Source organism: Cololabis saira, chromosome 19, assembly GCF_033807715.1.
Source record: "Cololabis saira isolate AMF1-May2022 chromosome 19, fColSai1.1, whole genome shotgun sequence".
NCBI classification, from domain to species: domain Eukaryota; kingdom Metazoa; phylum Chordata; class Actinopteri; order Beloniformes; family Belonidae; genus Cololabis; species Cololabis saira.
The window spans coordinates 18,455,847-18,481,369 of NC_084605.1; the positions used below are offsets into that span (position 1 = coordinate 18,455,847).

At 42.2% G+C, this 25,523-nt stretch overlaps 1 protein-coding gene across 1 annotated transcript in view; it reads left to right on the plus strand.

Annotated features, from left to right (window-relative positions):
• ca10a (carbonic anhydrase Xa) overlaps positions 1-25,523 on the plus strand; it is a 378,645-nt gene that overhangs the window by 52,693 nt on the left and 300,429 nt on the right. Inside the window, exon 2 of the mRNA XM_061708004.1 lies at positions 357-431. Coding sequence (XP_061563988.1) covers positions 357-431 — 75 coding nt within the window. The remainder of the gene's footprint in view (positions 1-356; positions 432-25,523) is intronic.

Here is a 25,523-nt window from a genome sequence, read left to right on the forward strand (position 1 = left end):
TCCTGCATGACATTCAGTGTCTCACACCATTGTGGAGATTTTGGTCCATTTTTCTTGTTGTGTGTGTCGGTCCTCTGGTTGTAAGGATGAAATTGTGTTTAATTGTGTTTTTACATAGAAATAATAGGATTTAAACAAGGTGGATGAACATTTGCACATGATTAAACATTAGATGAAAACTCCTGCCGAGAGCAGCACGATGTGATGTCTGAAAAAATTATGGTTGTGTGTTTTATTTTCTCTTTTTCTTTAAAGAGACATAAAAAGGTGACTTTCCGAGAACCTGTCTGTGTTTTCCTTCCCTGAAATGTCGATGAATGTGACTGAAGTCCTTGTGTCTTTTTGTCCTCACCCAGCTCAACCAAATCCACCAAAGATTCATGAAGGATGGTGGGCGTACAAGGAGGTGGTGCAGGGGAGCTTCGTTCCAGGTAAGTCTCCAAACTGCAAGCGGCCTTTTTGACGCACTGAAGTTTCTTACAGAATACAGATTTTTCTTGCCCACACTTAAAACACAGTGTCTTGCTTGATCATGAAACTTAATACATATTTAAGATAACGTCGGGACACCTTGCCGTTGGCGATAGTTTTTCTTTTATTACTTTTCCTCATTCTGACAAGAACTATTCATCCTTTCTATGAAGTAAATGGTTTTTTTTCACATGACTGACTGAGGCTCACTCTTCTTCCACACTTTTCCATCTTGATTGACAAGTCAGGCGAATTATTTTACTACTACTGTCATTTAGCAGACACTTTTATTTCAAAGCGACTTACATCTGAGAGAAAAAACACACCACTTTGCCCGGGGAGCAATTAGGGTTAATCGGCCCAAGGTGGTTCATCTTGGTTGCCATTCCAGGGCTTGAACCAAGGTCCCCCAGACCAAAGGCCAACTCTGTAACCACTAGACTACCACTCCCCTATTTGAAGTATGTCAGGTGGGTTTTTTTTCTTTTGTGATCTGAGTTGCTTTCGACAAGGTGTTCGACTGTGTATATGTGAGATAATGTAGTCCTGATGAAGTCGAAACATGGTAGCAGTTCATTAGAAGAACTTTATTCGTACAGTTGTTCCTCCACTTATAAACAGGTTATGTCCCAAGACGCCGCTCTGGAGTCCAGTATTTGTGCCACAGTGTATTCGTACATTTTAATAATAATTTTGGATTCTGGCACCTCTAGATGTTTCTGCGTTCGTTTGCAATTATCAAATGATTGATGGGAGGACATGAATGATGCACAAATGGCATTGATGTGTCCGTATCAAGCTGTTGGAAAAGACTCCCGACGTCACGGGTCTTGTGTTTCTCTTCATAGACGAGGCAGGAACACTGAATAACATCAGTTATAGCTGCCGCCACCCCAGATGTCCCTAGACCGCTTTTACAAGTGGAACCCATATGAGCTGAAACTGGGCCGGAAAACAGGTCTCATGTGGGTTTATCTATAAGTCCCATGGTAGCCTTAACTGTGTTCGGACCCTGAGTGGGATCTACGTGGATTTTAGACATATGTGACTTAAACTATAAGGAATTTCCCCCAGTTTCACAATAAACCCACAAATTTGCCCATGCCCGTTTATTACACACGCACATGCGAACTCCCCATTTGGAGCCCTTAATACTGCAAACATAAGAGAACTCTGTCTTTGTCTATGCGAAGCCCAAGGCCACTCTGTACCCTACTAGCCCAATTCAACCTCAAGAACAACTTTTCATATACAGTACAGACCAAAAGTTTGGACACACCTTCTCATTCAAACAAATGGGGAAATGTGTCCAAACTTTTGATCTGTACTGTTCGTGAAGGTTTGCAGCTCAAAGGTTCGTAAGGAGAGGATTATCTGCACTGGCGTCGTTGTTAGCTTTAGTCGCAGGCTCAAAGTGGATAAAAGCACCAGCAACTACATTGTTACAGAAGCAACATAAGGGCACATAAGTGTACCAGTGTGGCACTTTTGGACTTTATAGGTTGAATATAAGGATAAAGCTGAATAAGAGACTTTGCGGGGAATTAAAGTGATCTGCTACACTTGTGTCACGATGGGTTCTCATGGGTTAACTCGTGTTCTAATGAGGTTTTGTGGTGTATGAAACTTGTTCCGGAGCTGCACAGATGAGCTGCTGTTTACTCCCGTCCTTTCAGAACAAAAGCGCGCCTCCGTTTTTCTACTCAGTTTATATTTCATCCATCTCTTTTAGCATTTCTGCACAACAAACTCACTTTCCTTACCGCTGCACAACAGCTGGAGCAGTTAAATACTTTTCATGATCCTCCTGTGGCCCCGAGAAGAATTCCCAGCTCTAGTTACCTTGTTCTGCAGCCGGCAGGGTTTCTCAGCTGGTTTGTAAAAAGACGAAGGCTTTTCACTGCAAACGAAGCCCAATTTTATGGCGCGGAGAACAAAATGATATTGATGGAACTTATTGCTATTGAAGCTCGTCTACTTGGACAGTGAGTGGTGCACAATGGAGCAAATTAAAGCAATTACGTACTCCCTTACAGCAGTCATCTCGTAGAAGTGTTTATTTTTATAAGATATTTCCCTCCATCTATGACATCAGTTATCCCACATAAAGAGAATCAGCACCCAGGAAATGTCTGTGTAATCTAGTTTTTGAATATTTATGGCGGTTTGTAACAAAAGTTATGACTTTTGCGTTTGACTGGCAGCTGAAATAACACTGTAGAAATTGAAATTCGAATGATTTTTCTCCCTCTGTGGGAAACGCAATAATAGGAGTGATAGGCTCCAGTCAGGTGTGACGCAGGGGTTTTATCAGGGGTCGAAGCCCTCTCCACCTCTTTTCAGCTGTTAATGGCTCGTTTAGCTTTGCTGCAGTGTCTCTTTGCGGAGGTCAAAAAATGCGGCCGAGCATCTCCGAACACGTGAACCGCAGGGCTAGCAAATCAGATGAAATCACATTCCGGGGGTTGCCTCGCCGTGGCTGACCTTTGCTTATCCTCTCGGAACGCTCTCAATTAACTTTTAATTCGGTAAAGGTCAGACAGCACCACAAGCTCCGTCGCCTTCCTGTCTCCTCTCGCCCCTTTGTTGCTCGGCCGTGTTTTAACGGTTAACTCCTCGAGTCTGGGTTAAAGCGCTGCCATCCGTCATCAACCCCGCTCGCTGCTCTGCTTCTTGTGCACAACAAACATGTTTCAGTTACTCAGCCGTTTACTTTCTGTCCCATGTCTCCGGATTGAGCTCTCACTGGACTCCTGAAGAACACAAGTTGTGTGTGTTTTAATGTTCATGCCTCATGAATTTAAGTCCAACTCCAGAAAAGTTTGTTTTTACAGTATTCACATTTTACAAAGTCCTAAGTGCAGAGATAAATGCTGAAACTGATTAAAAAAACAAACAACTAGCGGCTCGTTTTAAATTTGATGACAGCGAGACATTTGGAAAAAAAAAGTTGGAACATGTGCAGCAAAAGGCTTGAAATGTCAATTTGATTTAAAACAGACACCTTGAGGAATGTCTTGCAACTGTTTAGTTTAATTGTGAAAAGGCCCTGTTACATGATTGGGTTTGAAAAGACTATCTTAGAGAAGCAAAGTTTGTCTGCCTACAACCTGAGAAACCTAGAAATGCAAACGCTGTTATTTTCAGTTCACAATATCCAGACGATTCAGAGAATCTGGAAAAATCTCTGTGTGCATGAGACTCACCCAGAAATCAGGAGCTAGAAATCTGTGAGCTGTGATTCCTTAACGGAAATCCCTGGACAGGTTAAGGAACAATTCCAAACATCTGGACCAGCATTTTATGCTGACTTGGACCCGTCATGCTTTCTGGACCAAAGGTTCATTTAAAATGGACCGAGGCAAGGTGGAAAGCTGCCTTGGGAGACTTCCGGAGCAGAGCATGGAGTAGGAGCGCACATTTCGAGCTCCTGCTAAAAACTTTTTATGCAACATTTCAAACCCTTATCTATTTGTTTTAACGTCAACTGACTAACTGCAACCACTATCGGCACTACTACTACTGCAGGAAAAATGTCAAAATCGGGGAGACAACAAAAAAAAGACTCGTCAGCGGAGTGTTCTGCGACTAGCAGTAGCAGCATAGCCGGCATTTCGGAGCTGCTCGAGGAGCACAGGGCGTCTTTGGCCAACGACTTCAGGTCATCATTTGCCAGTTTGGACTCCAAGCTGGACAAGATTCAAGTTGAAGTTTCAGGTCATGGTCAGCGCATAACTGATCTGGAGTCTAACGCGGAGGATGTCAGCACACGTTTGCAGCAGCTCGAGGCTACATGCTCCGTGTTGCAGGTGGACAACAAGGAGCTGAGAACTAAACTCTCGGACTTAGAGGGACGCAGCAGAAGACAGAACATTTGCATTGTGGGCTTACCGGAGTCAGCTGAGGGCGCGCGCACCACCGCCTTTTTCTCCCAGCTCCTCGTGGATGTCCTGGGCGACCAAGTCCTCCCTTCATCCCCGGAGCTGGACAGAGCCCACCGCAGCCTCGCTCCCAAACCTGGCCCTCGGGACAGACCGCGTCCCGTTATCATCCGCTTCAAACGATTCCAGATTAAGGACTTGGTAATGAGGGAGGCCCGCAAACGAAGCGAGCTGGAATACCATGGTCATAAGCTCCGATTCTACAAGGACTACAGCGTGGATGTCTTGAAGCAGCGGGCTGTTTACAAGGACGTTATGGCTGAACTTTATAAAAGGGGTCTCTGGCCATCCCTACTCTTTCATGCTCCCGAGCGGCGAGAAGAGGTGGTTAACGTCCGTCACGGAAGTTACAAAGTTCATCCATGGTCTGGAGGACAGCGCGCCCGCTGACGTGAGCAATCTGATGTGTGTGAGTAAATGACTGGACAATTACTTGGTTTGTCTCCTTTTGGCCTTGGACTGATCTACTTTTTTGTTTTTCTTTTTTTTCTTCCCGTCTGATGATGTTGCTGGCTGAATACATTTTCAGTTTATTTTCATGTTTTATTTTGAAAATCGCGAGCTAGGACCAAATTGAACTCGTGAACAGCCTGAAGTGCTTTTATTTTATACGCATCGTGTACAGCCTAGTTTGTTGAGGCTTTTTACGTTTAAGGGGCAGTAGGCAATATTGTGGTAGAGAAGTCATGTTAACCTGTGATTGACAGTCATTGCTCAGACAGTAGTTGTTTGTGGTGCATTTAAGGTTAGTTGTCCAATTTTTATCATCCTTTTGTTATAGGGTGAACTGTAGGGACTGTAGGGAGTATAAATAGAAAGTCGTTTTGTTGGGATGTATATGATAAGTTCAGAGGGTGCTGAATTAGCTATTCACCACATTATGTGGGTCTGGGGTTTGGGATGGGATGGGACTGTCTAATGGGGTGATAGCTGACAAATTGATGTGTTTTATCTTTTTTTTGTTTTACCTCCCCCCTTTTTTTTCTTTTTTTTCCCTTTTTTTCTCCTTTTCCCTTTTTTCTTTCTTGGAGCTACTCACTTTATTCTCTCTGTGCGAGTAATTTAGATGAAGGGTCACCTCAATTGTATTAGCTGGAACGTTAAGGGGTTAAACCAACCAGTGAAAAGAAACAAAGTCCTCATGCATCTGAAGCAGCTCAGGGCTGGGGTAGCCTTTCTCCAGGAAACTCACTTGCATGACTCCGATCACTGGCGATTAAATAAACGCTGGGCAGGACAGTTTTTTCACTCAAATTTCAAGGGTAAGGCCAGAGGAGTGGCTATCCTTGTTGGAGGTGACATTCCTTTTGAGCCCTCCAACATTATAGCAGACAAATTTGGTCGTTACATTATCGTTTCAGGTAAACTTTACAATAAGTTGGTGATTTTGGCTAATGTCTATGCGCCTAATGTTGATAATGTACAGTTTTTCAACAGGTTTATCTGTCAACTTCCTGATTTACATTCTCATTCACTAATTCTATTTCGGAGGGGATTTTAACTGTTACCTGGATCCGGTGTTAGATCGCTCCTCCTCTAAACCTACCACTCTTAGCAAGTCTGCCAGTTATGTCAAGTCATTCCTCGCCGATTTTAGCCTCTCGGACCCTTGGCGGTTCTTATACCCCACAGGAAGAGAATACTCTTTTTTTTTTCTCCCCTGTTCACCGCACATATACTCGAATTGACTATTTCTTCTTAGACAATAACTTAATCTTGAATCTTAAATCATGTAGCTATGAAGCTATCATTATTTCCGATCACGCTCCCTTGGTTCTTGTACTGGCTTTTCCTGAGGCCGAGTATACAAGGAGACACTGGAGATTAGATCTGCTGTTGCTTATGGACGAGAGCTTTCACACACACATTTCTACACATATTAAAACATTTTTAAACATTAACAAAACACCAGATGTGTCCAATAAAACGGTTTGGGAGGCAATGAAAGCCTATTTAAGAGGGGAAATCATATAATTTGCAGCATATAGAAAGAGGTGTTCAAGGCAGAAACAGACTGACATAGCTAATCGGATTTTAAATATAGATAGACAGTATTCAAATTCACCTTCTCCTGAATTGTACAAGGAACGCTTGAGACTTCAGACGGAATTTAATTTTCTTACTTCTCACTTAGTCGAAAGACAGTTACTTAGGACTAAAAGCTACTTTTATGAACATGGTGAAAAAACAGGCAAACTCCTGGCCAATCAGCTGCGTGGGTTGAGAGCGAAGCAACTTATTGCTGGTGTACTGACAGATAAGGGAGGTATAACTTCCGACCAGAAACTGATCAACGTCAAGTTTAGAGCCTTCTACTCCAATTTATACACTTCGGATTGCACAGATTTAAATGTCACGGAAAACTTTTTTGATAGCCTTTATTTACCGTCTCTTTCTCAAGATCAGATGAATAATCTCGATGCCCCCATTACCCAGGATGAAATTTCAGCTGCAATTTCATCTATGCAGTCAGGTAAATCACCCGGACCGGATGGGCTTCCTTCAGATTTTTTCAAAAAATGTTCTGTTGATTTGTCTCCTTTTCTATGCTTGGTGCTCTCTGACACCTTTGACTCAGGTGCTCTTCCTCCTTCATTTAACCAAGCTTGTATCTCACTGTTGCTGAAAAAAGGTAAAGACCCACTAGAGTGGGGCTCGTATAGACCAATATCACTACTTAACACAGATGTAAAGATCCTGGCCAAGGTCTTGGCCCACAGATTGGAAGATATTCTTCCTTCTGTAATATCCCCTGATCAAACTGGATTTATGAAAGGACGCCACTCATTCTACAATATCCGTCGACTATTCAACATTTTATACTCCACAAATCATACAGACCCAGAGTAGGGATGGGAATCGAGAACCGGTTCTTGTTGAGAACCGGTTCCCAGTGTTTCAATTCCTTGGAATCGTTTGCCTTTTTCGCAAACGATTCCCTTATCGATTCCAGTGGGCGCGAATGACTGTAACTTTGCTATGCTTGATTCTTATATATTCATAATGCTGTGTTTATTTCTTATGGTCAGCTGGTGTTGTTTGTCCATGTTTGGGCAACGAGGTGTGTTGTGGTCTGGGTGGGGACTGATAAAGGGAAGAAAAAAAAATCTTCCTCCTGTAAAGTTTATGTTTTATTCTTGACTTTTCATTAATAAAAAGACCTTTGAAAGGAAAACTGCCTTGGGATCAGATGAATGGAAATTTGAAGTTGTTAGAAACCCAGGACTACGAACTAAAGAGGAAAGGGACCATCTGGATTGTTTTCAGACCTCAGCAGAAGGGCTTCTGGAATGAGCAGCTTTCACACCTGAAAAGGAAAAATGTAATGCTGAGAGTTACAGTATATACAACATATGCTCTCATCCAGATGGCTTTGGGAAGACCCAGGACTGTCACCTTTTCTAGTCACATTCTGGTCACATTCTGTGACCAGAATCTGAGGACGTTCTTCTTTCCTAACTCCAACAAGTGTCTCCTCAGTTTCCAGATGCATGTGGACTCCTATCAAAATTGGGAGGGACTCCTCACGGGGGTAAACATCAGATGCTTTGAGACGAGTAGCTACCATCAAAAGAAACATTTCAGGATTAGATACGTATTAATGTTCCGATGTGAGCTTTTATTTATGTTTATTGAATATTTTTTGTTGATTTCTCCAGCAGATATAATAGTTTTTTATATTATTTATTTATGTGTACACAAGATGTGGAAAGTGCAGAGTGAAACCCCGTACAGCCTCTATCGCCACAGCAAAGGGGAACGTTGTGTGTTTAAACAAACCGAGGTTATCCCTTTAGAAGTTTATGAAATAAGTCCTGTGACTAAAACCTTTGTTATATACCTAATAACAATATAAATAAGACTTCCCTGAAAGTAAATATATATTCTATGCCGGTGTTTTTTAAATGCATGAAATTCATTCAGATTTCTTGCTGCATTTCAGTTTAGTTCACGCGTACCTAATCTCATTTGACACAAACTGCTGTTTTTCACACCCGCTAATCGCTCGTGTATTCAAATAGCATTACAAAAACGTCACGTGTGCTCCGGTTTCTTCCTCCTGAGCCTTCCAGTGCATTTCATTTCTTCACCTCCACTTTGTATTGGCAATCGGACTTTGTGAAGCTGCTGTCTGCTGTCGGTTTAACCTTGCAGAGGAGGTTTAATGGCCTGCATATTGGTTTAGTCTGCTCACACAGACACACAGTTCCAAGAAGACGCTGCTCGGTGGTGCGTAATCATTTGGAAGATAAATGAGATGATTTTGACTTCTGACACACAGTCAGTCGCATGCATCTAGCTCTCATTCTCTTCTTGGTTGCTTTTATCTGCCTCTTGCTTTGATGAAGAAATTATGATTGCTGTGGCTGCTTGGTAGATTCAGCACGGTTGGTTTGGATGTTATGAACCCCTCGCTGTTATTTTGTCAACTCTATATTGCCGTTTTATGCAAGCTTATTTTTTCCTCCAAATATTTAGCAGGGTCGTCATAAGAGAAAAAAATAGGCGGAATTGAAGACGGGGGGCTTTTGTGTGCTTTAGGCCGGTGCAACCAATTTTCTTGAAGAAATTATAATGTCACATTTATAAATGCATGGCGACCGCAGCGCCAATGTGGACTCTGGGAAAGGTGAGTATTTAGATGAGAGTGTACCTTCGGGTGCTGTTGATGCTAAAATGTTAGGAAGGAAGGTTAAAGTCATTTTTATGGCCCTTCTTGAAAGTCTCCTTTTCTTAGGGGGACTCCATTACATTTTGGTCCAGTCACGCATAAAATTGAATCAAAAGCTGTCCAAGAGAGCTTCCTTTATGTATCTTTGCCCTCGAATGTCACAGTGGTGACAGAAACTTTGCAATTTCTATGACTATAAAGTGAAAGCCAGGTCATAATCGGCTGTTTTTAAAAAGGAATATGAGGTACAGTTAGGGTCAAGATGATCAGCCCCAAAGAACTATGGAAGATATCCTCAAAACTTTGAGCAGCAACTGCATTCCTCTGCCATGGCTCGGTTTTGGTTCACTTTTGAATGTATAGTAAATATTTAAGTTTACTTGGTGTAAACTGATGTGGTCAGATTAGTAACCCCCAAGTCTGTTACAGTTTTCAGTGTTTTCTACGGAACTGAAAGCTAAAGATGTCCGAGCTCAGGTCCTTGTGCCGCTGATATTCAACAACCATTGGCTCATCTGCATTTGAGGGCCAGGTCTTAGCGGTCATTACCAAAGACTGCGGACGAACAACAATGGACGAAGCTTTGGGTCACGTGATATATTTGGCTGTGAATGAAAATATTAATAGTCACGTTTGAATAGCAATGGCTGGTTGCTTTGCTAAGCATGGGCATTAGCTATTGGCTGAGCCGACTATCAATCAGTCATATTAGAAATACATTTATTGTAGAACTGCAACCAATCTTAGTTCAGCAACCTCATCCCAGAAGTTTGATGGCTGGAGCTTAGGTCAGTTCCTTCAGAGACGTGTGCCAACGTGGTTAGGAACTCCCGGACTGTCGTTTGCTGTAAGCGAAAATGGCTACACAATCGATTATTTGTCAAAGGGTTGATCATTGTTCCCTTGGCATACTTGTTTTTTCTTTGTTTCATTTGAACACATCAGTAAAATACACCAATTTAGATCAAAGGAGATTTGTTGTTATTCTTTCAGAACCAAATATGCCATAATGATGTTTGGTTATGGTCATTTGAGTTTATACAGGATCTAATAATAACTGTACCTGTGGTGGTAGTATTATCTGGTCCCACTTTAGTTGGTCAGGCCTTGTTTCAGAGGAATAATGATTCCCTGATGACATGGACATTTTCCAAGATGTCAGTATCAGGACTCGTCTGGCTCAGATGGTGAAAGTCATTCAGGGAACACGAAATACCGTTTTGTCACAACAGAGTTTAAGACCTGTTAGGATGCTTATTTAACGATCCCACTCTCCTGTCATCAATACAAGATTCCGGTAAGAAATAAATAAATCCACCTCCAGATACAAAAAAATGAATAAGCTTGAATGTGTAGTATAATCAAAGCTTAAGCTGGTCTAGCTAATCATAACAGCATGACTGAGGATTTTTGAACTCTTATACCTCAAAATAACTTCATATTTTTGTTTCCATGGACTGTCCTTCGGAAGAAACAGTCCAAGCAGATGTCCAACTTTCCCGCAGAGAAGACAATGCTGTTATCTGACTATCAGTGGGGTTTGTTTGATCCAGATCTTGAGATTTCTTGAAGTTAAGTAACTTCATGCCTAAAACAGCTTTTTTTATTAGAGTAGGGATTGTCTAGTGGTTAAATGATTATAAAAAGGTTGGAAACAACTGTCACAGGTGAAGTAGGATTCTTTTTGATGGCCTTACACATCTGTGGACACACTGGGATGTCTGAATAAGCGCCGTCATCAGTTATCTCTATGACCTGATCCTAAAGCACAGATGCTCTAAGCTCCTTAAGAATATTTACAACCTTGAATGAAGGGACGGAAGAAGGATGACCTCAGAGATTAAAGTAAAACATTGCAAAAGTCTGTCATGTTGAGATCAAGTGTTTAATCTAGACACAACACAAATAAAACCTCTTGAGTTGGTCCTGCATTGACCTTCAGTCTCCCCGATTTCCATTACAAGACTAAAAGGAGAAAGGGTAAATAAAATAAGACACAGTGCCGTCGACTCTACAGGGATCTGTGTGAGAGTGAATTATGTCCTCCAACAGGAAAGTCGGCGCAGACATCCAAGCCCCATCGTGTGCTGAAGTGTCCTTGGATGACACCCTGAACATCACATATGTTTCCCTTAAATGTCTTTTAATTAGAAAGATTTCAAGAAAAACAGCTCACAAGCTTGCTATTGTCCATCTACTGCCTCCTCCCTGTATCTGTGTCAGTTATCTCATGGCCCCGTGTACAAGTAGACCTGAGGTCTTGAGTACACCAGCTGCTCGTTCCTTGAGCGACGTAATCGGGGCAGCAGCTGGAGCAGGTGGTCTTTTCCCATGTTACATCCCACCCAAGAGGTGGACGAGGACAAAGGGAAGGACAGAGAGAGGTGCAGCTGGACCGCTGGCATCTTCAGCCCCCAGCGTTCTCAGAGAGCTGGGTTTTATGGAGCTAACGTTGGGACAGCAAAGCTACTCTTGAGGTCAAACAGACGGGGACAATCATTAAAGCCATAGCTCTTTATTTGGTTGATATTTCGATTAAAGTGTTTAACTGTGCATTCACCGAGTATTTGAAGGCAAATTAGGGTGAGTCAAAAAATGATCCTAATAATTTGGGGCCCACAGCATCTCTCAAGTCATTTTTAAAAGGAGAGTTTCGAGCAGTTTTTGTACTTATTTACAAAATATCCATCTTGGTTTAGGAGCTCCTTCACCAGAACACCTGACATGCTGACTTTGTTGAGTCTCCTCCGAGAATCCTGCCTCCATCCAAATCTAATAGAATGGAATTTATTTCATTTTGTTTGAAAAATCAACCGGCCTCGTTTGGCCTCATGGGCAAAGCATTTTATGCAAACAGATGTTGTGAAACAGCATGTAGTGATTTTTACACCAGGTGGCATTTTTTAATTCTCTCACACTGAGAATTGCCTGAAGGACGTTTATATGCAGCGGCTTTGCTTACACTGGCTAATATTTTGCCGTTGGAATTTAAATGAGGAAGTAGTTCCTTGGGAACGTGAATCCCAGCTGGAGTATTTTTCTGTGTGGTATTTCCATTTTTCTCCCCATATCTGTGCAGGTCTTGTCTGAGTACTCTGGCCTCCTCCTGCAGGTCTAAAATTCACTTATTAGTTTGATTGAAGAGTTGTGAGTGTTCATGCTCTTTAGATGTCTTTGTCCTCCTCCTTCTGTAGTCTCTGAACTCCTTACCCCTAAACCATCACTTATTTCAAATTTGTATATTTAATCAATTATTGTTTTTTTTTTGTTGTTTTTTTAAATATTTTTGTCCCTGATTTTTTTCCAATTTTTTTCCCACCTAATGATGGTTTTAAGACAAGATTCCCAAGTCCTACAAAAAGTTAGTTACCTAATTTATTCCTGTATTCTAGTAAAACATAATAAAAATCATCTGATCAAACTAAACCTCAATCTTAACGCATATAAAAGCCAAAGAGGAAAAACCACGTGGGCAATACTAAGTACCCACAAACCTGTAGGCTGTAGAACCAGCATAAGCTGCTAAAATAATCCTTTCCTTTATGACTTTATCAGACTCTCACATGTTTCCAGAGGAGTTGGGGGTCATTCTTCTTAATGTTTCTTCATTTCTCTGAGTATTTGGGGCATTTTGCTCATGCACAGCTCTGTAATGATATTTCAACTGGGGTTCAATCGGGTCGAGGTCTGGACTTCCACTGGCGTCCGGCAACAGTCGCTTCTATACACTCTTTGCTTATTTTTTCCCTTCTTGGCGTTATGTTGAGACACATCTGAGCGTTTCAGACCAGCGAACTGCCAAAAAATCTGCTCTTATGAAGGTCCGCACAACTGCTCACCATCAGCTTCTGGAGGGCCGATGATTAGGACACTATGGAGGTGGGATTTCTGGATCAAGAGTAGCTTTCTCGGAACACAGTTTACAGTAAGCTCAAAAACCCGTCGGTTTTCAGTTCATCAGTGTGCTTTTGAGAAAAGAGCCTGATTTTCAGTGTCACGCCATCTCCCATGATGCCTATGCATGTAGCCACTTTAACACAATTTACTGTAACTTAATCTTACATGTCCTAATAGTCACATCCTTGTTATGTGTGGGGTTTTTCCAAGAAATGAGCAGATAGTTTTTCTTGAAAGCTCGGGATTTGATCATTTTTAAAATGCCAACGAGACAATAACCAAACACCAATTATAGAATTTCAGCCACAAAGCCCGAACGCTGTGATCTGAAAAATCCCCTGGAGTGTTTTTCTTTCTTCTTTTTACTGATCCAAGTAAACCCCTTCTCTGAATCAATGGTGGCTGCTAATTGGCTGCTACTTTGTATATGTCTGGAAGATAACGAGCTCTTCCAGTGGCAATCACTAATCGAAAACCAATTACAGAGCGCGGACAGCACCAGCAGGCGAGCGCACGCCTCGTCACCGGTGAGTCTGTGTGAAGAAAGCAGATCTCCGGCAGCACCTTGGCAGCCCGTTTCAAAGGCAGCTTGCAGAATGTGCAGAAGTCCCACTTTTGCTTTGTGGAGGCAGCTCTGGTGAGGACTGACCTCTCAGAGGTGGGATGTCTTCAGAGCGCAGGAGATGGTTTCTGACAGCCAGCATTGCACACCAGAGGCTGTTTGATCCAGCCAACCACATCTGCCCCCGGTGGAAACACCACCACCCCCCCACCCATCATAGTGCAAAGATGGAGTGTAAAACGGTCCAGATCAGCTGGGCTTTTTTTTCTTTTTAAGTGAAAATAGAAGAAGGTCTTCTTGGCTTTGAGTTTCTTTCAAAGACACATCTTTTTACTCCTGCGTGACTGACATCTTCTACATCCATGAAGCACTCTAGAGTGTGGTGTGCCTCAGGGCAGCTGCCTCGGACCGTTACTGTTCACTGTGTTTATTAATGATCTAGCTTGGGCTACTGAAAGTGCAAAAGATGTGTTTTATGCGGATGATTCAACCTTGTATTATGCTGCTAAAGGTGAGCTCAGAAAGCTGCAGATTGCCCAAAATAAGGCTGCACGCCTGGTATTGGGTTGCTCTACCCGATCAAATATTAACCGCATGCATGATTCTTTCTCATGGTTGACAGTAATAAACAGGTTAGCTTTAAACACAGCTGTGATGTTTAAGTCCGTCTTGATTAGTAAAACTCCTGACTTTTTATTTAAACATATTGTTTTTAGACGTACTGTGTATTGGGAGATAGTGGAGGGTGGAGCTTCAGGCCAAAACAAAAAATGACAACATAAACATCAGTTGAGGGCTGCAACTCCTCTTTTTAAACTGGAGTATCCTGGCTTGAGTGCTGTTGTCAGTGACATAAGTATTTGAAATGAACATGATTTTTAAATGTCTGTTGACATATCGGGGTCATTTTATGATTTGTTTTATTATTGCTCTTACATACAGCTCCTTTAAGGGTTTTAACATCAGATATTTTATAATTGTATTTGTAAATGTATGATATATTGTGGATGGTGTGATTGACTGTTTTATATTTTTGTTGTTGTTCTTTGTGGACCCCAGGAAGACTAGTTGGTTACTATGGTACCAGCTAATGGGGATTCTTAATAAACTAAACTAAACTAAACTCTCATGTTGCCCGAACCTTAATATTGACTTGTTTTCATAAAAGTCCACAAGGCTGTGCATCCACAAAATGCTGGATCATGGTCTTCTTTTTCTCACCTGGAGGATTTTATGCTTTGAGCTTCCAAATAATAAAATGTGAACTTTATAAAGGACCAAACTTAATCTTAAAGCCCAAACACTTGGTTTTACTCCTTTCGTCCATAGTGAGTGAGCTTCAAGTACACCCACTGACTTATAATAATACCATGTATCGGTTATTTAAAGACAAATGCTCTATTAACTGCTGCTGTGTCACCCTCCCAACTCTGTTTAGATGTGAGTCATCCATCTTATAAAATGACCTGATTCTGGTTGCTTTTAGCACAACCTCAGCTGAAGGATAACATACTATACTTCACCATTCCCATTAGTTATTTCCCAAGAATGAAGCCAAAATAAAAAATGTAATAAAACAGAATAAAAATCTGGTCAATAATAAGTACCCCCGCCCCCCGTTGCTGCTAATGGAGCCTTTATGAAGGTAACTTGCAGGCAGATGCTGCTAATCATCAGTCCTTGATGAAGTGATGATCAGCAGGTGTGCAGACCTCCACAAAAGGATTCACTTTTGGTCTGGAGCCTTTAGGTGCATGTTAACACAATGCTAAGAGTGAAAGACATAAGCAATATTCTTAGAGAAAGAATTGTTGCTGCATATTAATCTGTACAGAGCTGAAAAACCATTTTCAAAACAATTTGGAGTTCAGCTTTGAGAAAGATTATTCCCAAAGGACAGCAGTTACGACAGTTGCCAATCTTCACCAGGAGCGGACATCCCAGCAACGACCATGCAAAAATACGGTTTGTTTGGATGTGTTGTTGTTTAGAGAGAACATGGACACATGGCTGGGGATCAGAAAACTGCAACGTTAAGGGGACACCGAGGACTAGACAAAGGGACTGAAAGGAGACAAAGGCAAGAATGGGCAAAGGAAAGGATACAACAGAGAAAGATATAGATACAAGGTGAGAATGACATGCATTAAAGAGAACCAAAATGGAAAAGAGGTCTGACTGAGGGAAAGAAATGGGAACTGGTGAAGATGAACAGTAAAAACTGGAATGGAAAAGACATTTAGAGAAGCAAGATGTCAAAAAAGGATGCAAATAGGAAAACAGAGAAACAGATGAGAAGTTAAGGGAACGTGAAAGCATTGAGTTTGTGAGCTGAAGCCTGAATCAGCGCCCATCTCACGCTGGTGCAGCTACAGACCTTCTGTTCGTGATATCCCGGGCTCTTGATGGACGTTTTTTCTTCTCTGAAACACAAAGTATTTTCTTGAGCAGCACAACTGGGCTCTCCTTTTCTGTCCAACCAATTTTGTGTCTGACATCGTTCACACTGAGAGGAAGTCTGAGTGTGGTGTGGTGTTACAGCTCCCCGACACACACACACACACACACACACACACACACACACACACACACACACACACACACACACACACACACACACACACACACACACACACACACACACACACACACACACACACACAGGAATAATGCAGTTACATTTCAAAGACGTGCTGGGCTGATGTTAGAATTTACATTTTAGTGAACCTTCTGTCAATTACTAACATCATATCTGAAGAGTCCCGCATTTACACAGTGAAAGCTGCATGAACACACACGCATGCACACACACGTACACACACAAGCATGCTCACGGTGACAGCTGTTGGTATTAAGTGGCAGAGTGATGGATGGGGTGGAGACAGGATGGCCCTCATAACCTCCCCTTTATTTACCCTCCACTGACTGACAGCAGGAACAGAGGACATGAGAGGAGGAAAGAGAAAAAAGTACACTGCAAATAGGGAAAGAGAAGGCAGGTGAGAAGGAGTAAGATGCAGAGGAAGCACCAGATGGGAAGAAGAGAATAAGCTGGGGAGAGGAAATATAGGTGGGAAAGAGAGGAAAGAAGAAAAACAGACAAAACAGAGGAGAAACACGATGTGAGGAATGGATGAGGCAGGAGAGTATGAAGAGAAATGACATGAACCAACTGATGAAAGATAAAGAAAGAGGAAAAGATGATGGACTAAGGGAGGAAAAGATGGTGAATTCAGAGAGAGGAAAAGACTTTGGACTAAGGGAGAGGAAATGTAGTCATGCTCAAAAGTTAGTACCTCTTTTTTAATCCCACTTTTTTGTGTAAAAAACATGATAAAGAATCATTTGTAATGGATCATACTTTGGGGCAAATACAACCTCAGTTGAACGACAATATACCTTTTTTCACTATTCAGTTATTTGTATGACAAAAATAACTCCCACGGAAGTCAGGAGGGGAAGCTGCTGCAAGGTGATGCGAGCGATCAATCCCTGATTAACTGATCACTAAACAACGTGGAGTTCAACATCAAGACTCCTCACAAGTAGAAAGCCGACCCAATGGGAGCTCTGTGGCTCGGGGTGTGCCTACACGGACACGCGAAAACCCCAAATGAACTCACGAGTAAAGAGAAACGGGTCAAATAAAACACTGCTTCAAGTGATGGCTGCTGAAGGAACATTTCCCAGCTGCTGAATTGTGGAGGCTCAGTATTGCCCACCTGATTTTCTTGTCTTTGCTTTGTCTTGTTAAATAATTTAAGCCACATATTTGTGTTAATCTGAGGCTGTGTTGTGTTTTTACACAAACTAAACATTAGATTAAAGAGGCAACATTAACTTTTGTACATGAGTAAAAGTGTGGGGGGGGGGAGAAAGAAAGAAAGAAAGAAAGAAAGGAAGGAAGGCAACAGGAAACGGGAATGAGGGAAAATGAAGGAAAAGAAAGGGGGTTGGATGGAAAAATAAATAAAAAAATACAAGCAAAGAGGTCAGAACCTGAAATAGGGCAAAGCTGGTGGAGCGACAAAAGAGACGACATGATGACAGAGAAGGAAAAGAAATAGAGAATAAAAGATGAAAGAAACGACAGGAGGGACGGTCTGAGTGAGGTGTTCAGGGAGAATAGTGAAGTGTGCGTTAGACCCAGCCAGGAGATGAAAGCAGACGCAGCCCAGCGGAGGTTAAGAGAAAGAGAGCAGAAAGGATAAATAAAGTTGGACGGAGGAATGGGATCTTAAAGAACCAGGCGAAGAGGGCGGAGGGGAGGCAGAGTGACTGAAATTGAAAAATCTTCTTCTCGCTTGATGGCAACCCTGCGATGATGGCTGCAGTCGCCGTCCTCGCCTCCTTTTCAATCCCTCAGCTGCACAGGTCTGCGAATCCCAGTCGCCGCCGCATCCAGCGGCTCTGACACCAGGATAACTTTCTTTTCATGCTCTCCTTTCCATCTCTTCTGGTCACTTAACATGTGCTCTGGACTACTCTGGTCCCTCACTCCATCTCTTTCTGCCTTTTTACTCGCCATGCGGCCTCTCTTCAGCCCATGAAGAACAAGCAGTGAATGCTTTAATATTCAGAATCTCTTCCAGCAGTTTACTCTCAATATGTTATGTTTGGTCTTAAAAACTTCTAGCTCCTGAGACATGGGGAATTTTGGATTTTCCACATTTTTACTTCTTGGCCTTTCTCTTTTTTTTCCAGTAACACCAAAGTTGGACTATTGTTTAGTCTTCCAAGATCTAGTAATATCACTCAAAGGGACAAGCAGCTCGCACAAGTGTAGCTGATGTAGGGACAGACGACGCATCAGAGGCTAATGCTAGCAGCAACCAAGAGATTATTCATTAGGGTATTAAAAAAACAAACAAAAAAACAAGACGGAGCTGCTCTCGAAAATAGACGAGAAGGCAGAAACTCACGCCATGGAGATCCGAAATCCCGGAGAACAGCTAAGAAGCGAATTTAAACACGCCGTGGACCATAGACGGAAAGACTGCGCCACTAGCGATGCGACCGATTTCTCTTGAGAAGATTTAGAGGCAAGATCTCACCAGCTTTATCTACAAATAATTGGTGTGAGAGAAGGACGAGAAGACGGAGAATAGATACATGTTAGCTCTGGACATCGAGCCGTTGAGCTGGTGGTGAAATGTAGCTATGGAGACGAAAACCTTTTGACTCTTAAATAAATACATCATGTTTTTTGTTGCCTCTGGCGGTGCAGCGATGAGTTGAAGACCTCCTCTTCCTCTCTGAACACCACAGAAATGATGATAAACAATCAAGTAAATGACAAATAACCTCTGACTTGTGCATCTCTCTCCATCTAGGTGAAATACACTGTGTCCTTACTGACTAGACACTCTGAGTGGGTTATGTAATCATTAGCAAAACTGTTCCTCATCACGTAGCACACACTGTCTGTCCTGATTATCTCCAAATACGCAGTACTTGTTATTCATCATCATAAGTGCGAATTGAGTCTGCCAATCAAGCCATCACATTCGTTCCGCGGCGGAGTGAGTTTCTGCATTCAGCCCGAGGAAGCTACGCAAAAATGTACACTCCTCGGATATGAAGGTCTGCAAGAGACAATAACATGTCACGACTCACTGCCGGCCTGATCTTGGCACGGATATCTCCGCCAACTGACGCAGCAGTTCACCGCGTGTTGAGGAAATTACAAACCACGATGATATAAGTCATATGAGCTGAAAAAAATCCCCATGATCACATCTGGTTCCCTTCATCTTCCCTACTGCTTACACACCGCTCTGTTAGCGACGGTTGTGCATTTTCCACCCTTGAATGCCAGTTGAAAGTGTCAGAGAAGAGTGTGCAGGACTGTGAACACCTCCACCGTTCTCCAGTCAATCGTTTAGCTTTGCGTTCCCTCACAGAGCTTTACAGCTGCTACAACATGGGTTATTATGTACCTGTTTTCCATATGTGGCTTCAAGGCAATGAGGAAAAAAACTACAAAAAACAAAAAAACACGTGTATATTTATTGATTGTATTCATGTCTGCGGTCTAAACTTTTCCAACAAAAACTTGAGCACGAGTCCCCGTGGCGTGACTCTGTGTTGATAAAGCTTTTTTTTGTCCTCGAGGGTCTGCAGGGGAATGTCAGCCGAATGCAGGAGCTGAGTTTTATATCCGAGTTTTGTGTTGCGCTGCCTGCTGTGCTCTGAGAGATGCTGAGCAGCATCCCCGGGCCTGCTGCGCTCTCTGTTTTGCTTATGGAGGCAAAAGAGCAGCATGGATGGTGAGTGGGAAGCAGCAGGCAGAAGAAGGCATCTGAAGACGTAATACAGAGCGCACTGGCGGAGACTGAAGGCTTCCAGCACAGACAAATCAATGGTGGTCAAACACTAAACAAACACCTACATATACTCCACTGTAGCAGTACAGGACTGAAAAATGTAGAATTTAAGAAGACAAATATCTGTGTCTTTGTGTGTATATATATAAAAAAAAATATATATTTATATGCAATGCTCCTGCCAGGACCAGTTTTAGAAAGTGAGGGTTCGCCTGCGAAGCCCACGCTACCATCTTCCACCAACTAGCACTCGCTGAATCAGCCTCGGTGTGGCCCGTCACCCAGAACCAGTTTGTTGTGGGAGTCCGTGGCCCCTTTGATCATTCTGGTGCATCTGGCGAAACCAAAGGAGGTGGTACGGATATGTGGGGAGGATGACTACTGGATGCCTCACTCAATCAGAAAGAAGTTTATTGCCAAGTAGGTTAACACACAAGGAATTTGTTGTGGTGATTGGTGCAATACAAAACAGCAAATGTTAAAGGAAAAAAATTACAAGTTGGTTCTAAAGTGCTGGAGTAATGAGTCTGTAGGAAAAAAAAGTACATGGGAGGTGCGTTATTGTGACGCATAAGGTCAGGATTGGAGTCTTTACGTTAATGTAACGTGGAGTGGGGTGGGGGGACAGTCTGCGGTAGGCGGGGGAGAGCAGGATCCAGGGCCTTGTTGACAAGAGGTGAAGACCTTGAGGTAGATCCACTGGACAGATTTTGTGTCTCAGTTGACCTGGGTGGGACTTGGTGTGTTCCTGAAGGAGCTGGTGGAAGGAAAGAAACCTTTCACATGTCATGTTTTAGGATAAAAAACTTAACACCATACCTGCCTATTTAACACCATACCTGCCTATATTGGACTACAGATGGAAACTAGCCTTGTGCTACAATCTGGCACATTTACATATGTATATATGTTCATCAATGTGTATTGTCCTGAGAAATAAATAAAAATAAAATAAATAAATAAAAAGGTTAGGAATCCATAATCACCTGCCGAACATGAAGATGACCTCCACTGTCATACGGTGGGTGGATGGACGGACAGATGGATGGATGGAAGGACCGATGTATGGCTGGAGGACCGGAAGGATGGCTGGGTGGATGGATGGCCTGTGCATCGAAGGATGGATGGACAGATGGATGGATGGATGGATGGATGGGCAGAAGGATGGATGGATGGATGGATGGATGGATGGCTGGCTGGCTGGCTGGGTGGATGGACGGATGGCTGGGTGGATCGATGGTTGGACGGATGGATATTCCAGGTTAAGGGTTAAAGTAAGCTTTTCAGTTGGGTTTCTGCACTAGGATGTAGGATTTTGTTCTTTTTGAGAGTGAGTCTGCTGCCGTTTTGCACAAAATGTCTTTTTATCATCAGTGTTTTCAAATATCAGTTAATTTTCTTCAAATAAAGCAAAAATGAGGGAATAAACTATTTTATATGCCGTTAGCTGAAGATCCAGAAGAGAAAATTGAAATCAGACAGAATTGTAATTAGCAAGTCACAACTTTTGGGCAATTTAAAAGGTCCATTTCTCATTAACACTCTGTCTTTGTACTTTTAATGAGTATACAGGCAACATTACGAGAGTTTGGAAAAACAAAGATGAACACATTTGTAATTTTGTTATGTACAAACATCAAGTTTAGATCTCCTGTTGTAGTGGATAGATTTCCTAAGATAAGTTTCATGGAAGGGTTATATTTGACAGACATACAGTTTACTTTTATATCAACAAATGCAAACGCTTGTTTCAGCATCCAGCCCCCCTGTGACACTCTTAAGTATCAAGAAGGTTGTCTTATGGATGGTTGGGGAAAATAATGAAATTAAGTCTATTAAACTTTGCCCATAATTTATTTAAGTTACATTTTTTGACCACAGTCATCCTCAAATATATTTAATCATGTCACAGATTTAAAATCAGACATTGTATATAATGTGGGAAACATTCAATCAACACAGAAGATGATGAACATTCTTCTTCCACAAGCAGCAAAAGCATTCACACTTCTATTTTCCTGACAACTGACAATGTCTAACACTTGAAGTCTGGAAAGCTTTTGTCGCTCTGTAATGGATAATTAAATGGTTGTGTTACCGTACTGCGTTTGTAGTGACTCATTATATGTGGATTGATGCATATTCAAACCAGTTTGTTTTTTTACCCAATAATTTGATCTGGGAAATGTACAGACATTGAACAGGTGCATTCAGATTTGATCTTACCTCCTCGGTCATACTTAGATATTCAAATGTGCAGATTTTTACAGGGGCCAAAGACGGGAGGCAATTTGGAAACAAATTGTAAATATGTTTCCACCACCTGGTATTTTATTGCAGTGCATAGCGCTGACTGCAGATATGGTACGCTACAGCCGCAGAGGAGTTTGAAACCTTGGCTCTTTGATAAGCAGCTTGAATTTGAGGCGACTTAAGCAAGCATAATTTCTTATCATATATTGAGGTCAAACTTATATAATTAGTGCATTTAAAAGCAACATGGTTGAAAAAAGTGATTTACAGTGAAATAAGTCATAATTAAAAAAAAGATAAGACGTTTTTTAGACATAAAACCACAATAAATAAAAAGGATTATCTCCTGCCTCCAATCTATCTCCTCAAACTCTCGTGAGGGGCCTTGTAAAATACAAATCCGTCCAGCAACCTGAAGCTTCCACCTGCTGAAACACTTCAAACATGTCTGGAGCAGCTTCCTTGAACGATTCTAAATGGCTCCTTTCCATCCAGAGAAGCAGCAGGTTTACTCTGAGCCCCATGTAGGTTACAAGAAGCTCTGTTCAGTTTCTTGTATTTGCCGTTTCGTTTTCTTCAGTCATCACCCACAGTTCAGGACCATAGAGCGAGGTCGGACAGTAGACTTGACTGGTAAAGCAAGAGTTTCCCCATTCACCTGAGCTCTCTTTACCGTCAGAGACAGGTGGGATCCTCATGTGGTCCAGACCAAGACACCTCAGCAGCAGCAACCATGGTCTTAAATACCCAAGGGAAATGGCACCAACCTTCGGTATCCTGGGTTGAATAGCATTTAGGAGCAGTCCTATGGTCAGTCAGGATGTTTGTTATAGACAGAATGTGGCGGCCAAGAAGTCCAATTACAGAGCACTGCAGGTTCAGGTCAAGCAGGTCATCCCTCCCATTCACACCTCTTTAAGTTTAAATGTCATGGGTGAGTCTAATCTCGGAAAACAATTCAATGCAACCAAAAGTTAGACCCTATTCCCTGATCCAAGTGACAGGGAAGCCACTCTCTCCCCAACCTGGAAAAACTCCAGCATTTGGGCCTCAAGTAAGACCGAGTAAGGCCTTTCCTGCTCATTGTCTCTCAGCCAGATCAGGTCCAGAGTGCAACAAAGTCCTGTCCCTTTCCTGGATATTGGTCTCAGAATCAATTCTGTGCTACACAATGAGCTCCTCCATCTCCTCAAGTGTGTACTCACCTTCCTCCTGAGTTCAAAGCTTTTACAGTCAATTTCAGGAACCGAAAACTGGACTGCTAAAGCCTCCACCGCGCTTTGGCATTTTACATAACACCAGACTCTCCCATCATCTCCTGCAGGCGGTGGGTTCACAGGATAATCTTTTAAAGAGATTTAATCCTCATATTAAGTCATCCTTGTGTAACTGACTCTGGAATAATTATCTCTGCACATCAGAAAAACCCAAACTGTTGCTGTGATAATCATATTTGCCTCATTTCTCATTTTGTTTGCCTTTTGTAGACCAAGAAAACCAGTCCTCCTCATCCATACAAAACTCTTAACTGAACTACCAAGTTCTGTGGATTTCATTCAGTTTCGCTCCCTTACCTTGCCACGGTGCCCTTTGCATGACACTGAAAATCAGATAACCTCATGTAAATAAGTGAGCTATGGAGAGTTGAGCCTGGGATGGAGTCTCCATTAACTTGGATAATACGAGACAGTGCTCTTTAAATAAAGCTCCCTGTGGGACTCTGCTCCAGTCGAAAGCTCATTCCTATAGGAACCTCCAGTGGGATGAACTGTAATGAGGAAGGAATGACTCAGAGATGGGCGACCCCTCCCTGACAGCCAAACCTGCTCCAGAGATCGGAATATGGACTCGACGGTTAGGTATCAATTAGAAATTCACAGCAGGGATGAACTGAAATATATGCATATAACTATTCAATTGCCCTAAGCTTTCGCTCTATGTTGTCCCCTTCTTTGACTTTAAAAAAATGGGTTTTGCCAAAGGTAGACTGACGTTGTCTTCAGTCTCCTTGGGACTGCTGTAAGATGATGATGAGGGAGAAGTGTACAGTGTATGACAGGATGACAGAGAACGGATGGGGCCACTATAGATGCGATGTGACAGCCTTTTATTCAGTCTGCTTTTAAGAACAACCTTGTCCCTCCTCTCTCTGAGTGAGCATTGTCACTAAATGCTTAACTGGTGTATATCGTAATTCTGTTTGGCTACGTTCTCGGACTTGAGCACCAACCTCTTAACGAGTATTTCAAGGAGTTCACGGCAGTTTTTTCTTTCAAAGATCTTTAAAAAAACAAACCAAAAAACCCTCCAACTTCAGCAATTTATAACCAAAACCTTATTTACTCAACAGCTTTTAAAGTAACACATTAATCAGAAGTAGACTTAAAAGGATTGTGTTTTTAATAGAAAAGAAGACAAATTGCTCTTTAGTTCCCCAACTTTTAACACCATCTTTCATCGCTTTCCTTGCTTTTAAGTTCTGAACCCAGCAAACAGTGTGGGCAGCCAGGTGCATGCGAACCAAAGAGACAGAAGATGTGGGATCATCTACAAACGGACAGTTGAAAGGGTCCAGGAAATCATGACGCAGATTTCAAGGAAAATATCTCCAATACTGCACATAAACTACCTGTCAAAGTGCAATAAAATCCCAATAAATAGATCTTACTAATACCAGGTTATCTGGACTACTCAAACATTACGACTACCGTGTGACTCAAGTTATTACAATAAAAGTATAAATGTATAATACAGAAAACGAGAACAATAAAGTAAAAATATTTCATGGGAAATAAAGTACCCGCAGTAGTCCCAGAGCTGGACCAGAGATGGGCCAGAGCTGGGCCAGAGCTGGACCTGGGGCAACATGAGCGCTCTATGACCTGGCAATGCGGGAAGATGTGACTGAGCCACCAGCACGTCGGATCAAATGGGCTCATCCATGGGACGAAGAGGGAGCGCCTGATAGTTTCATTCAGGTCCTCTGTCAGAAGTCTGTAAAAAAAAAGTCTGTGAAACGCAAACTGAAGCTAAAGCTGAAGAATATGCTAACAATGGGGAAACAAACAACTCTGGTTTACAACCGCAGTTGACTGTCTTCAAATTGCAGAACATCATAATACTCTGTGAAAACACGCACTGGGGAGAGAATATTACACTTTAGTGGGATCACTGAATGCAAAGCTGGAGTGAATGTGGAATGAAGGGGGATCACCAGTGAATCTTTATAGCGCAAACACTGTATGAAAGCCACTACAGATTATAAATCCAAATTCTACTACAGTAGTGCATTAAAAAACATAAACACTCTGATACGTCTTCGACCCTGAGTTGCCAAGAACCAGTGATGTTGGAGCAAAAGCAGCTTTGAAGACAATAAACAATGGAAAGGCAGTTGGTCC